The sequence below is a fragment of the Triturus cristatus genome, chromosome 12 (genome assembly GCF_964204655.1).
Source record: "Triturus cristatus chromosome 12, aTriCri1.1, whole genome shotgun sequence".
NCBI lineage: Eukaryota > Metazoa > Chordata > Amphibia > Caudata > Salamandridae > Triturus > Triturus cristatus.
Window position 1 is genome coordinate 303,470,909 of NC_140595.1, and position 16,745 is coordinate 303,487,653.

The window sequence follows — 16,745 nt, forward strand, 5'->3', positions numbered from 1 at the left end:
TTGTACATGATTGAAAGGGTTGGCAGTGCGTGAACCAGCCCTTTTTGTGTCGTAAATCACTGGTGCATGTGTCAATGTGTGCATGAATATATTCTTGCTATAGGCACAAACCTAACCTTACACCCAGTTTTGCCAGTCACTGTCTTTGTTAGAACATATTCACAATTGCTTTAGTAACCTTCCTGCTTTCTCAAATTTTCTTGAAAATGCACCATTTGCCCACTTTTATTTCAAAATGTTCTTCCGAACCCCCCTTAGGTGGTTCGGGCTCACTCGCTACACTGCCTTACTGTGTCCCAAAATGATGCATCTCCAAAAAGTGTGTCACCAACATGAAAAGTTTGGAAAGCTGTGGTATAGACAGTTAACAGGTTTCTTATCTATAGTACGAAGCTGAAATGTTAATGCCAGTCATGGTCTCTGTTTTATATGAATACCCTGCTACACAGTAGGCAACTTCATTCCGAGAGTTTGGAAAAAGGGAAACTATTACAAACTGTTTCACTTTCCAGAGCGAGACTACTGGTAGTACTCATTGCGAGCTTTGAATTAAGCCTAAAAAATAAATACTAACAAGTGAGAACGTTCTGATTTCGAGGTAAAAATTACAAGTTTGCCTAAGTCAAGACGCCTGATAAAAGGCATTCTTTTCGGTAGATGTGTTGGATGTATTCGCCAGCGTTAGGGGCAGCCAGCGGCATGGTCCAAGAACACTTTTATTCTTTATTTTCGACAATTTATTTCTTAGTCAACTCACCAGTGGCTGTCTCACAGAAAATTCTAGAGCCTGTAAATACAGCCGATTTATTCCAATGTACTAATTTCTAATTAAAGGCCAACAGCTATGACTCACTGGTCCCAGCCTAAATAGAGATGTAGTGCATCATGATATCAAACTGTTACTTGGAACCATTTACCCTTAAGACAGATGTCGGTGACTTCATGTAACAAATCCATCCCTAGAGACAGGAACCCAAAAACTTTGGCTGTGAAACGGATAGTCCCCGATTTAAACGGGGGATTGGGTAGATTTAGGTACTTGTAGGGGGGGGGGGGGGGAAGCACACCGAGCACAGACAGACTTAAAATGTAATTACTATTTTCTTTTTACCATACTGTACGTGCTTCTTAGGGTATGAGCTAGGGTGGAAATAAACTGTAAATTTCGAAGACCAAATAGACAGGAACGACGAGTGCCTCTACTGAACAATTCTTCATTCCTAGAGCAACAGCTCCCCCCAATGATGTATTATGGAACCATAAGAAAATAATTTACGTCTTAGATGAGTGTTTAACCACTAAAATTAAAGCAGTACCAAAAGTAAACTGCGCTAGAAAGGGCTGGATGAGAAGTGAAATAACACAATCCCCGCCCATCAACTACCCCCAACCCACCTTTCAAAAGCACGCCTGCTCATAAGTACACTATTGACCTTTTCACTTAACTACGAAGTCACTTGAACCGCTGTTTTTTCAGTGAATTTGAATAGTTTTTTTTTTAACGAAAAGTAATATTTTATTACAGCCCAGAAAGCCAATCGCCCGCTGTGCAAGGTTTTAGGCCATGAGCAACGGGGGGATTGGTTGGCCTCTGGCCAGGCCCTACGTCCAACCCCATGAGGGCAGGCAACCCACTGTGCGTGGGGTGGGCTGCGGGTCCTGGCCTACGAGCAGCCAACCCTTCGCCACGCACAGGCTTTTGCAACACCAAAATATAAAAAATGAGCCTATTGGCTTTATCAAGGGGTGAGCATGTGTGTGTGTGTGTGTATGTATATATATTTATAAAGTTTTATATAGCGCTAACTTGACCCTAGAAGGGTATCAGAGGGCTTTACAAATGGTTGGCAAGAAGAAAACAGGACAACAAAGAAACACAAAACGCTGACAATACCGGTTGCAAATCGGGAGAAAGTCAGTGAGTTACAAACCAGGACGTAGACGGCAAGTGAAAACCCAGGTTGATGACACTGCATCAAATCAATATCTAGATAAATGAGTCAGGGGGTTCTAGGGTAGAGATTTGTCATCAAAAGTAGCTTGATTTCTTTTTTTGAATGATGCGATTGAAGGGTTTAGTCTGATTTCAAGGGGCAGGGAGTTCCTGACTTTAGGGGCCATTACAGAGAAAGCTCGTTTGTAGGTTTTCTTTTCCCGAACTTTCTGATGTTTCAGCAGTAAGGTGCTGATGCTTCTAGACGATCTGCAGCCGCCAGACAGCTCCAGTTTATCAGTTGCTACTTAGCTGTGTTGAAGTGCTGGGCTTTATGGGTCAGGCAAGCAATTTTCAGCTGAATCCTTGCCTCATAAGGGAGCCAGTTTAGTGCCTTCAGATTGGGATGTGGTTGTTTCTTTTGGATCCAGTGATGAGCCTTGCAGCAGAGTTAAGGAATGCCCTCAGTGGTGCCAGCTTGGATCTCGGTAGACCACTTAGGGTTGCACTCCCATAGTCTAACCTAGCGATCACTAGAGCTTGCGCAGCCGATTTTCGGTCGAACGGGAGGAAGGGTTTTAATTTTCTTATAATGTTTATTTGAATGTTTGCTCCTTTGGTGGCTGAGCTGCATGTTCAGATTCCTGTCAAGTGTTATTCCCAGTGATCTTGTGGAATCAATAACGTGTGGAAGGCAATTGAAGGCTGTTAAATGCTTCATCCAATTAAGGGATCGTTTGGTGGGGCGATTAAGAGGAATTTGGTTTAGAGCGAGTTTAGTTTGAAGTTGTTTCTGGTCAGCCAGTTTTGGGTTTTTTGTGAAGTTGTGTTGAGTAAATAGATATCTTCAGGGGAGGAGATTTTTAGGTACAGTTGGGTGTCATCTGCATACATATGATATTGAAGGTTGAAGAATTTCAGATTTTTGGTTTAAGGCTTCATGTACAGATTGAAGAGAGTAGGTGATAAGGTGGACCCCTGTGGGACCCCTAAAGTGACCAGAGTGGTATTGGACATAGGTTGGTTAACCTTGATTCTTTGAGTTCTGTTGTGAAGAAATGAGGTGAACCAGTTTAGAACGACCCTTGATAACCCCATTCAAGCAAGTCATGGAGGCAGTCATGTTTGACCGTATCGAAGGCTGAGGAGAAGTCTAGGAGGCAAGATTTGTTCTGATGTAACATTTTAAGTGGATCATCAACTAAGTATGTACAGACTGTCTCGTGCTGTGACCCTAAAAGAAGCCGGATTGGAATTGGTCAATAAGGTGGAACTGGGCAATGTGATTGCATAGTTGGGTATGGATGCATTTCTCAAGGAGCTTTGCCAGAGAAGGAATGGTGGAGATTGGACGGAAGTTATTTAGGTTTGTATGATCTGCTGTGTCTTTTTTTTTTTATAATGGGGGTTGCCTGCCCCTATTTTAGGCAGTCTGGTATAGCCCCTTGAAGTAGTGAACCATTCACTATCTTGGTCCAGAGCGGGAGTAGATGTTTTAATCTCATTGAAGAAGTTAGATGGTAGAGGGTCGCAAAAGTGGTTTGGCAGTTTAAGTGTTGTTAAAATATTAAGAATGGCATTTTCATCAAAGGTTTTGAATGTGTTCCACAACGTGTTGTTTTTGAGGGCGAGTCCTGGTAGGTCTGGGGGCTGAGCGAACAGAGGAGGGCAGGGGCTATTTAGAGGCATCATCAGGAGGTGCTCAGTTGCTGTATAGAGATTACTTTCAATCTTTGTCTTTTCAAGGAAGAAAGAGGCACATTTATTGCAGTTTGGCTGCAGATGAGATCCTATTGTGGAGGGGTAAGGTTGTTGAATGGATTGATGATTGACAATTTCGAAAAAAAAAAAAGGGGGAGATTTCTGTCTTTGTCTAGTTGAACTCAAAAGAAATTTGCTTTTGAGTTTCTGAGGTGTTTGTTGTAGGTGCTCCTCAGTGATCTCCAGTGCTTCAGGTGTTCTAGGGACGGTGAGGATCTCCATGCTCATTCAGCTATTCGCAGATGGTGTCTTTCTTCATTTAGGCTTCCATTGTACCATGGTTTGGAGTCTTTAGTGGACAATCTTTTTAGCTGTAAGGGCGCAATTGTGTCAAGAATGATAGTCATGGAGTTGTAGTAGTGGTTTTTAAGGTCAGGGACATCGGACATGTCCACCGGAGGAGGCAAAATGTTATTGCTCAAGGATGTCAGATTATTAAGGTTTATGTCACAAGTATTCCTTTTCCAGTGCCCGGGTTTCTTAAGTTTAGGTTTACGTGTCATCACGGATTCAATGATGAGGAAGGTGATGCAGTGGTAGTTTGTCCAGTCGCATAGGACGATAGATTCAGGTTGGAGTTTGTCTTAGCAATGACTAGATCCAAGGTCGCACCCAGATTGTGCGTAGGGCTGTCACAGATTTGGTTCAGGTTGAGGTCCACTAGGAAGATTTTTAGGCTGTTAACTGAAGGGTCATTCGGGTTGATCCAATCAAAGTTGAAATTTCAAAGGAAGATCTGGGCGCAGTGTTGCCCTACGTTGGTAGTGATGATTTCCATAATTTGTTCGATGAATGAGAGACTGGCACCAGTTTGGTGGTAGAGCACGTACAATTTTCATAGTGGTCTTTTGTTACTCACAATGTTTAAGCATAGGTATTCACAAGAGGATAGGACGGTTTGTAACTGATTCACGGCAAGGTTATTGCGGTGTATGCAGGCAATGCCTCCAACTGGTCTGTTGGGTCTGTCTGATCTTATGTCATAGCTAGGTGCGACTAATATGTCAAGGATTGGTGCAGAGGGGTTATTTAGACATGTTTCCGTTAGGAATAATAGGTAATGGTTGTGCGCAAGGATAAGGTCAGCAAAATCCGCCACGTATTTCATAGCCAGTGTGCAATTGAGAAGCATGCATTTCAGGTGTGGTTTGGTGTCCGCTGAGGTGATCTGGGTGATGGGGCGTAGCTTACAGTTGGACTTATTTAAGTCGCTCAAGTTAGGCCTAGGTTCTCTGTGTTGGTTTGAGGCAATTGTTTGAATAAGAGCCAGATTGTCTGGGTTGCCATGGCATGCAGGATTATATGCGAGGACAATGGAGCGAATGTCACGGTCTGATAGCAGATCCTTTAGCCTGATTGGCTTCGTGGAGGCACTGGGGTAGGGTATAGATAGTCATCTCATGAGAGAGGGCGGAAAGGTTGTTGCGCTCCTGTGGTAAGGAGTGACTAATGGCAGTTGTGAGTGGTATTTGGTAGATTGAGTGGATGTGTCGAATACTTTCTGGAGCCCTTTTGGGCCACCTGTTGTAGGCCAACTCTGATGTGATGTTTATTAGGCTCTGTAGGTCAGACTTGAGTTGATGTAGGTCTTGTGCAATTTCGTCAAGTCTAGATTGTATTGATGCATGGGAGCAGGTGGTTGGGATTTGGGACAGAGGGCCGGGAGGTGCTCTGAATTGCGTTGTTGGAATGGCGATGGTCTGAGAGAGTTGGGGGGGGGGAGGTCTGGATGGAGATGGTTTTAGGCTTGTGGTGTTGCGACTGGAAACTTGTTGGAAAGAGGCAATTGGGTCATAGGTAAGGTAAAAGTATCTAAAAGAGTAGAGTCGGGTGGTCGAGATTTTTTAGTTGCTGTGTAACTCTGTGACCCTTTTTGTAGCAGAGACGTGTGAGCGCAGGTTGGTTTGGTGATTCGGTGGGGGTGACTCCACACCATTTGGAGGTGTGGAAGAGTTGGTATTGTGTGGGCTTATCGCTATGATGGAGCAAGGGGGGGATATGGGTGGAGCACTTAATGTGACTAGGCTGTGCAAGGACACTACTTGGGAAGCCTGGTTTACTTCTTTTATTTTAGCATCCTTGTTTTAAGAATAATAGGTTTGGTTCCTGACATCCGAGGTCTTCTGTTCCTCCCTGGTTATGTTGGTTGGAAGTCGGAACCAACATTCCGAAGTATGCCCCTCAAAAGAAGAAGAAAGGCTCAGGTCAGATTCTGTACTAAAGTATATCAAATATTGGAGTGTCAGTTGCGGAGGCTCTACACCCGTGGCTTCATGCTGGAAATGTGCTCCCTTCACCATGTACATACCCCTTCTCAGGTGTATTATGCTCTTGTGGAGGGGAAATAACATTTAATATAGATAGGTTTACAGGGGTCAACGCATAAGGAGAATGAAAACCAAAGGCCCACTGTGGTCAAACAAACAGTTTGTTCACCAACAGCTCTACAAACACCCTGGCCATCGGTGCATGGAGAGCTTAGTGCTCTGTCTCTCCCTGCCCCCCCCCCCCAACCTTCTGTGACCACCCAGGAGACAAACCCATACCTGTGAAGTGGGGAGATTCACGGTGACAGTGGCCTCCTGGCTTCTTTATACACTCCGGTTCGGTGTCCTTCGGGGACCCATCAGGCTCTCGATTTCTCCACCGCTCTGGGTCCTGTAGATAGAGTCTTGTTCTTTCTCTGTGGGGTCACGCCAGCGTCTTCTCTGTCTTCCACCCAACTGCGCTCTCCATCGGCCTGAATTTCATATTTAAAGGGACCGCGTTCCATTTCGTTTTCCTGTCATGTCCAATCCCCACCAGGATCCTGTTTTCCAGGTCCGGGTCAACAGTGAAGGGGAGGGAATTTCAGGTGTCGTTTTCATATTGCCTGACCTTGAGTATGGGGCAGAAAACAAAGAATAGGTGGTTGGGCAGAGAATTTCCGGATGCCGGTCACATGCCATGGGGGTTCATCAGTGATGTCATCCGAGGTAAAAGAGCCCTCACAGTCATTGTGACATCCAGATACTAATAGCGCTATCGCTATCCAGTATAACTATTTTTGACAACAGGCCTTCTCCAAAGATATAGATATTGATTTATTCCTATAGAAGCAGACAGCACGATTTAAGGCTCCCGTTTGTATTTTACAGGGGTCCGGTTTTTCCAGATCTTTATGTATCTTCTGTTGTTTTTAGAATGTGTTAACTGAATGTTGTATGAATGCGGTATGTGTGGAAGTTGGGGATCAGAGATACTGATATTCTTCTTCTTCGTCTTGGTGTCGTTTTCTTATATTTTGTTTCCTTTATGTATATAGAAATATTTACTGATGTGATCACATAATATTCAAGCCCCTGACAGTTCATACCTATAACAAATATGAGAATGTATTTTTTTTTCCATTGTTTTAATACATGTGTGTTTATTGCATGATCATTTTTCAAATATATACGTATTTACCTTAGTCGTGTGTGCAGCTATTGCAGTGTTCTGGGCTCATTGTTTGCCTCGTTTTGAGCGCTGTTACCATGGCAGGTGATTCCGCCCATTTAAGTACATTACAGGCAGGATAGATTGTATATATTTCAGTGTGCTTGTTCCTCATGGGAATAGTCCAGCCCTAACTGCCAAGTCAGGTCCTCCCTGGACCAAAAACAAGCATTCTGGGACCGGTTTCGAGATATAACTCCTCATCAGCCAGGATTGCTTGAATCCAGTGGCACAGTGAGCAAGGGACCCATGTCTGGGCATACCCTTGGCCACATAGAGCAAACACAGAAAACACAACAAGATGATGGACGGAGTGCTGAAACATTTCAACCACTCACCTCCAGTCAAGAGATAACTGGGTTTAACTTAGGGTGTTTTCTAATTCAGATGATAAGCATATACTAGATAGTGTGATGGACAATGCCAGCTGCCAGAGTACTTAATTTCAAAAGTCTTCCATTCAGCTTTTATACAATTAAATACCTCCAGTTTCCGCTTCCCAGTCACTGTTTTCTTCATCATCGTGAAACTCATCTTCATCAGGATATTCATTGCGCCAGTTATTCTCCTCATTTTCATCATCCTCATCCTCGAAGATTTCCTCAGATTCAGCAACTTCAGCTTCTACCTGTAGGTCTCAGAAAAGCACATGCTTTAGTAGGACTTCTGATCAAGAAAAACAACAATCATAGTTTAAGTAAAAAACGAAAATGTGTCAGGAGGCAAGTGGAAGGCTTATAACAAAAGTTAAACAAATATATAAATACTATGATCATTTTGGACATGTTTAGCATTACAATGTGTGAAAAGGAATTAGATGAAACAAAAACAAAATTAATTCAACATTTTTATTAGGATACATTTAAAATAAAAATGCAGGGCAGCCTACCTGTATAGTTGTATGTGGTCATATATACCTAGGCAGGAGTATTTTATTAAAATACCTTTTGGGTACCAGGTGGCCACTATAAAAGCTCAAGTTCCATTACCTCATCTTGTCCATTTTACGTCTCAGATAGTCATTTCAAATTTCCTTTTAGTGTGAGGATTAGAATGATCTTCCACAACAAAAAACGAGAATGACGGCGAACCACAATTTCTGCAACTCGTGCTAGTTTCAATTGAATATTAAGTCCTGCATAACCAGACCCGGCATCAGTTGTCAACCTCTGTGGTCCAGATCCAATATATAAACATGAAGTGGGCGTGCGCCAGGTAATGAAGTTCAAACAATTTGTAGAGGTTTCAAAGAAGTCTTTATTTATCAAAGTCTGTTTTTCTTAAAATAAACACGAAGTGAACTCCGCCAACGTGTTTCGTCTCAACAAGAACTTAGTCAGGGCTTGGGGGGGGCAATAGCCCACATGTGATATGTTCAGAGATAATACACGTAATAGGAGCGAAATAGAAGTCAAAAAAGGGGGCCTTGTGTGGCCTGGAGTCTGAATGTCATATTGATCCTTTAAAGAGGAGAAAACAATAATCAATCTCCAGGTCTATGTTGCCGGGCGCAACATGCAAGAGTGGAGGCCAATAATGGCCTAGATATGTAGCTTCAGTAAAATCGAAACAGTGGTCAGTTGACTAAAGTTAATGGCAAAACCAGGCAGTAACACTGGATGCCAAGGCAGGATAGTTACCAGAGCCTGGTATGGCCTCTAAATACGAAAAAGCCAACTAAAGACTGACCTCCCTGCTACCATTCCCAACCACGGTTTTAGAGAAAATCATCAACAGACATTACTGAATACCTCAACGGCCACCAACTCCTCAACACCTCTCAGTCTGGCTGCAGACCCAACCGCAGTGCTAAACTGTCCTCATTGCCGCCACAGATAACATCTGCAAGACTCTGGACAGAGAAGACATGGCAACTCTCGTCCTCCAAGACCAATCTGCAGCATCTGACAGAGTCTCCCACCCCATTCTCCTAAAACGCCTAAACGACATAAAAATCCAAAGTCACGCACTTCGATGGATCAGCTCCTTTCTGCCTGGAAGGACCCAGTCAGTCAGCCTGTCCCGCCACCCAATCTGGGGAGTTCAGCAAGGATCCTCCCTGAGTCCAACCCTCTTCAATGCAAACAGGATTATCTAACCAGCATCATCCGCTCACACGGTTATCAACGTTCTCTCATACGCCGATGACATGCAACTCAGTCTCTTCCTCATGGACCAGGCCTCCATTACACGGATCAAGTTCCAGCATGCCTGCATGACTGAAATCATCTACTGGATGAAGAACAACTGTCTAAAGCTCAATACTGACAAGACTGAAATTGTAGGATTGAAACCCACTCTCACCACCACCCCAAGAATCTCGGGATCATCATCTACCGCAAACTCGACATAGTGCCCAAGTCAATACCGACACCACATCGTGCTTCCATACCATGAAGAAGCGGAGGAAGATTTCCAAATGGTTTCCATTCAGCACCCAGAAAACCTTCATGCACGCCTTGGTCACAAGCAAACTGGACTATAGGAACACCATCTAGGATGGGATCAACAAAAAACTCATCAGAAGGCTGCAGAACATTCAGAACTTGTTGGCCAGAATCACCCTCAACCTCTCACACCACACCAAACCAAACCTGAAGTAGGTCTCTGGCTCCACATTCACAAACCAGCACGAATCAAACTCCTCACTCACAATTTCAAAGCACTACACAACACTGGCCCAGAATACCTCAACAATAACATCTGCTTTCACAAACCTTCCTGACACCTAAATTCGTACGGAATCCTACTTGCACAAATCCCATGCATACAGAAAACCAGATATGGCGCCCGAGCCTTCTCCTAAATATCCTTTGAAGCATAGAAGGACCTGCTGCTACACTTAAGAACCTTCTCCTCACTTCTTAAACTTTGCAATAAGCTGAAGACGTGGCTTTTTGAGTAGTCCCATCAGGCCTTAGGTGTGCCTAGACACCCCCCTGATCAGCACCACAATACCCTACTGAGTGATAGTGTGCTCTACATATCTGGTTAACAGAACAGCAATAGGTTCCTTTGTGGAGACAGACAACCAAAGGAATAATTTGCTTCTGGTGGCACTGAAGAACCCTTACGCCAAAAATAAAAGGGAGAATTAGATTTTTTTTTAAAAATCTGGTGGGAAAGGGTTGCATGTTAGACAGGATGCTCTGGTTCAGCTAAAGTCCCTTTCTAATGGGCAAAGCTTTATATGTAAGGCGTGTAGTACATTTAACCATCAGTTGGAAACAAACTGAAAACCCCTTGGCAAAAAAGAAGTACATATAACAATTACATATAATTAGAGGAAGAGCAAAACAATATAAAAAACTATCAAAGAAGAAGCTTCAAGGGTCAATCGGTTTGTCCTTTTACACGGCACACGGTTAACCTCATTTATATTACATGCATTATTAAACTGCCCGATGAGCAGACACAAGCCAGTGTGTTCAGTTTCTAAATCTCTGGCTCCAAGTACGGAGGTATCACATGTCTTCACTCATTAAATGTCTGTCAAACACTCGTCTACCACTGGTGAGCTATTAGTAAGCAAATGTTTAACTCTTGTTAATTGTGCAAATGTTACTAAGCACAAGAGTAATTGATCATCATGTGATTGCAATGTCTCTGCCCAAAATAAATTGAGGCAGGCTTACCTGGACATTCATCCTTGTGATTTTACAAAGCACCTCAATTATGTTCATACATTTTTCATTAACACCTTCAAGATACCACCTTACGCACATCTGCTTTTATTTGGTCACATATGGAACATAGATCTGCTCTGAGGAAGATGTGGTTGGGTTACTTGGTGAGTTGTATAAATCATATACAACAATGTAATAGGATTTCATAACATGTACAGTTGTTTATAATTTAAGTAGCCATCTCAATAACTTCCACCATACAACACTGTAGATACACTTCTCCCACTGTCCAAAACAGTGGGCTGGAACAGATAATATCCTTTCAAACTACACGAGTTTGGTCTGATTTTTAGTAGGTGCCATTTGTTTCAAGCAGTGTTGAAGCTGCTGAAATTTGAAAACAAAAATTTTCCACGGATATATTTCTGCCCTAAAATTACTAAAGGCATTAGTTTACCCGTCACCAACGATGGCTCTAGATATATATGTATTTTTTTTCACAGCCATCCAAAGGTTTTGGCCGCTTGCATATGACAAACTATTTGGAATCCCATAAAAAAAACTTAAGTCACTAAATTCAACAGGAATTTATTTAGCGCTTTAACCTGAAAAAAAATTAAAAAGTAAGGAAGAGTCTGGAATTTACTTAATGAAAATATGAAAACTTAAGAAGAAAAACCTGACGATTAATGGGAAAACATAGGCTTTGAAGGTGTCTATTGTGTTTGGATACACAACTTTTCTGTTGACAATAAATTGCTTATTCTCCAGCACCGCCACTAATAGTAAAAATGGAAATCATCAAGTGGCAAACCACAAAAATGCTTTGCATATATTTTTTCAAACTCCATAAAAGTGTTATCAGTTGGTTGATAAAAAAAGGAAACCCACAAAAAGGGATTTTGATTAAGATTTGCTAAGTCACATCTAGGACATTGTCAAATAGGAATGTGAAGTAGGGCGGGCCATTTTCAACACATTTATTCTGACACTAATTATCAGTGGGAGACTGGATCAAGACTTAAGTCCTTTTGATTTCCAAACAACAAACTATGACAATGTTGTTGGAAAATGGCAGACCAGCTTGTCAGTCTATTTTCCAAGCAGATTAGTCAACTCCATTTGCTCGTCATTCTACAAACTGCAGGGCTTTTTAGCGGATTTTTTTTGTTGAATTTAGAGAAACATGAGTTGTTATGAACTTCTGCCAGAACCATTAATTGTACCATGTGTCAATGGGAACCAGCAAAAAACAGAAAACCAACTAACTTTCAATACTTGTCCAAATTTGGAGACTATCCTTACCAGTTCACACTCCTGCACATAGGGTTTCACTGAAAGGATATCTTGGATCCATCCCTGGGCAGCGGCCTCCATGTAGTAAATATCATACACATAGTCGTTAAGCTCTCGATGCTGTGCTCCTTCTGAATTATCTGACACAGTTAGGCGCTCTCGAATCATCTGCACGGAGTTGCAAAGAATTACATCTGGATCACCTGATTGCTGTAGAGTGAGACAGTGATATCTTATTTATAGGTTGTTTAAATCGTCACACACTGGGTTAAAATACAAATAACAAGGCTCATGGCTCTGGAAGGGCTAGTTGCTTCCCTAGCCTCAACTTCACATGTTTCTTAATCTCCAGTATTCCAAGAAGAACCCAGACTCAAAAAAACACATCTAGCCAGAGAATCTTTTTTTTGAATGACCAACTGGAAATGGGATTGTCTCCTTTCCTCCAAGAATGGACCATGCACCAACCCACTGCATGCAAAGATTTGCTCTATGACTGATTATCGAAGGAGATCGAAACAGAAATTCTGAAAGGATACTACTTTGTTACAGGTCACATTATTATATGGACTACTAGAACAAGCTCTGTAAAGTAGCTTAAGTGCTGTTAATTTTGTATGAATTTTATTTTAATAATGCTCTTGTAGTATTATTAACTTTTACTTGGCAACATACTTTGGAATGTTGCACACAACACAGAAAGAAAGGCACAGTAACAATACAAGTCTTGCCACAATAGTATTTATAAAATCTAAGAAAGTCTTTTTATAGTGACAAAAAACAAATTAAAGGCAAAAGAAAGCAAATATTTTATTCATCATGTCTGATGTAGCCATTTTAAGAGGTATTGCAACGTTGCTACCAGGTGGTGGAATCTGCAATTCCGTTAAAAGCACATAAGGCAAATAAAATCACCAAGGGAAGGGTGAGCAGAATGGCAAAAGGATCTCCTAGTTCAAATACATGGGGAGGGGGACACCACCACACCATCAATAAATGCAATTTCCAATTCCGATGAAAAGACAATGAAGCAACGGACATCAGTGCGTTTCTTATGCACCGTTTTAACCCAGAACACTGTCTCACAGCAAGATACTGATTTTCAAAAGGAGGGGGGGGGGGTGAGAACAATAGTCGGTATAGAGCTGCTGTGTGAGATTTAAATGTAACATCAGGTACTTCCTTTATAGTGATTTTCTGTTACTGGATTTGTGCAGTAGTCTTCGGTATTAAGCGCACAGATCTGGATCGATTATTATGCAATTGTCATCTATAAAATACTCTAAAACTGATTGCTTGTGATAAAAGATCCTAAACAAACGTGTTAAGTAAATAATACAATTATTTTAGCAAAACAGATAGGTTACGACCCATGGAATTTCTGCCGACCCATGGAATTTTATGCCGACCCAGTAACTAGAACCGATAAGCACAACCTGAGACTAAATTGTAACCTGTATGCTTTGTTTAGGTGCGGAAATTCGCATAATTTAAGACATTGAAACACAACCAAAATGCTACCTGTAGACAGAACTACGGCCGCAGTGTAGATGTGTTATAAGGGCAGTTTGGTCAAGATTATAAAAGGAGGGTGATCCCACAGATACATCTGAAAGAGGACTTTTCATTCATACAATTATGGCAGTAAATGAAAAAATAAGGTTCCGAAAAAAAGTTGTACACTTTAAGTACATTCAGTCCTTTTAAGAAAGCTATAAAACTTCGGGAAATAGATACCGGCATTCAATTAATGGTTCCCTCTAACTTGTAGTTGTGGGGTATGCTCCATTTAAATGCAAAATTCGGATCCTGCATAAAGCAGCGTTTGTAACTACAAAGAAAACTCCCCATCTGAGACCCAGTTTGACCAATAGCAACTTTTGAAGGGAGGTCAGAAGAAGCGGAAAAGTGGGGTTAAAAAACAACCTGGCTTCCTTCTTTTAAAGCTTCCAAGTGGATGTCCAATACAAATTCCTGAAGCTGTATGGTTGACACACATCACATGGCAGCAGATGGACAACGGGTGATACGTACGCTACAACCCAGCATTACTTTCTTATAATTTGAATTTCAGGTAGGTAAACAAAAACAGAATTATCAAGATAACTTCTTCAGTCTGGGTTTTTGAACAAGTTATTACCATTTAACAGTCTTGGGGTAGTATGCATTGCCTCTTACATGAAGGCCATAATTACAGATCTCTGCATTACGTACCTCTAACGTTTCAGCTGAAGGTGCATCAAGTGATTTTTCAGTTTCCTCCTGAACTATGTCAAACAGCTGGATGTCTCCACATCTCTCAGGACTGTGTGAAATGGCATTACTTTCTTTAAGACTTTCCGCAGTTTCCTTTTCCTCTCCCATGTCCTTGTTAACATTTTGCTTCGAATCGCCCCCATTTGAAAATGTTTCTGTTTCCCCTTCAAAGTTGGACCGGTGGGTAGAGACTAGACGATAGCGGCTTTCTTGCTGGTTAACCAGCTTTGAGTTTCTCAGGTCCTTACGAATTCTTCGTGTGCTTCCCAATGATGGTCGAAGTAACTCGGTAGCTTTGTCTCTGGAAATAGCTTCTTGCACATACTTCTGAATAGGTTCATTCTTGGAATCAAAAACGGTAAGAAAAATTACAATCCGCATAACATTGACATAAGCCAAAATATAAACCAATGAATTACTCCATATCGAGATTAAGGTCCAGATTTTTAACATTACCACCACTATATAGGTGACTCTGCTCTCAAGTAGCTAGTAAATGATGAACACCTACAAACAAAAAGCTGAAGGCCGACATTTTGAAATCAAAGCATAAAAACGAACAAAAATGGATCATGTAAACATAAAAAAGCAAGCGACGGAACAAGATTTAAACAATTGCATCTTCTGTCTAAGGGACAGAAAGCAAAATGCAAGAGGCAAACACAACCGGCATAATACAAACAGTACATCACCCCCAGTAACACTGTCAAACATGATGCTATTAAGGCACAAAGATTACCTCCAGACTACAAACAAACACTGGCAAAGTAAACAGTTCTGGGCTTGACAAGTTAGAGTGATTGTTATTTTGGTTTCATCTTTTATTGCATGCAAATGACAACAATAAAAAGAAGGAAAAAAGAAAATACAGTGCTTTCAAAACTTGTCAGCCATATGGGGCAATAATAAGTTTAAATAAAAAAAAAATAAGCATCAAATGTAATTTTAATAAAACAGTAAGTGTGCTTCTTGGTATTAAGATGTACTTAAAACAGGTAAAGAGACCAATTTTTGTTTTAATGCCCATCATACAAATATATGGTTCTTATTGGTGCAAAGTAAATTCACTACTGACTTTGGATTGGTGCAGCCTTAAGACAGTTTAAATAATCAGGGATAACAAAAAAAATACAAAATAATGGAAAGAGTTCCAATGGCTAAAGTTGGCTGAACCATTTTGGGGAGACTTGATTGCACTGTGGGGACTAAAAGCTGTCTTCCAAATGATATAAAAATGACCTCAGGAATATATGGGTCAAATCGTACAACTTTTTAAAAAATGGCCTTGTGGGGTCCTGTGTTTCATTAAGTGTTTATATTTTTGCTCATCTTTGCGCCTGTAGACAGCAGGAGGTGCTGCAGTCTTACACACACTTTGCATTTAAACAGACTTTGCTCACGAGAAACACACACTGTCAGCAGAAAGGAAAACGATTTAAAGTAAAAGCTGCACTGCCCTATGTTTATCCAAATATTTTCCATTCAAATTAACATTTTCCCTATTTATTAATATGTAACTTTATTGACATGAAGCTATTGAATTTAGACCTTTAGGTTCTAAAAATTTGGTAGTGATTTTAAAAGCAATTTGGGTCCGTTGCGAATCCCAGAATATGTCACCATTGCCATTTGATCCTTACCTGCAATTCTAGAATAATAGAGTAATACAATAAGATACAATACAAACGGATGTGATGGTTTTTGGCAAGTAATCTAGAGGCATCAATGTCAACTGTTACATTTTAATGTTTGCACCAGAAATTCAAGCCTTTATATTGCTTTGCCTTTGTTTAAATATTAATAAGCACCATAGAATATGTTCTTTTAGATACAATGGGAAACTAGCATTGTTTTGCAGTAAGGACTACATTCTCACAGGCAGCGAACTGAATAAATGTTATGCCCATAACATGGGCATGATTATTCTTAACAGAAAAGTCATGTTCTTATAATAATAGTGAACTTTTTAGGAGATATATTCAAATATTCAAAAGATGTATGTACATTAAATACATCTGAACTGCTTAATGTAACAAGCATTGCATAGCCAATAGTTCTCGCCTTTGGGACCTTCTTTGTGTTCAGCCAGAGCTTTTGGCTTTGCCAATCTCTTTAAGCTACGTTGGAGAGCAGTGTGTTATAAGCATTTTTGTTACCTTATATATAACCAAGAAGACATTATCTACATCTGAACGACCCGATTAAAAATAAAATTAAACCCAAAAGAAAGTTTCTAGTTTTTTTTGTCCTTGTAATGCTGGCATCGTCTTCCTATTCTAATGCTAGTTTGTTATAGCTTTATTTTTGTTATGGGGGGGGGGGGGGCATAAACAACGGGAGGCTGAATTACAAACAAGCATCGGACGGACACTACGGGATAATCAACAGATGCTAGA

General features: G+C 41.0%; 1 protein-coding gene across 1 annotated transcript in view; it reads right to left on the reverse strand.

Moving 5' to 3' along the window:
* The window catches only part of SLC7A6OS (solute carrier family 7 member 6 opposite strand), a 32,374-nt gene that overhangs the window by 9,116 nt on the left and 6,513 nt on the right, over positions 1 to 16,745 (reverse strand). The window contains exons 2-4 of the mRNA XM_085639944.1: positions 14,308 to 14,691; positions 12,103 to 12,303; positions 7,655 to 7,799 (exon numbers count right to left, since the gene is read on the reverse strand). Of these exons, the coding sequence (XP_085496070.1) occupies positions 7,655 to 7,799; positions 12,103 to 12,303; positions 14,308 to 14,691 (730 nt within the window). The remainder of the gene's footprint in view (positions 1 to 7,654; positions 7,800 to 12,102; positions 12,304 to 14,307; positions 14,692 to 16,745) is intronic.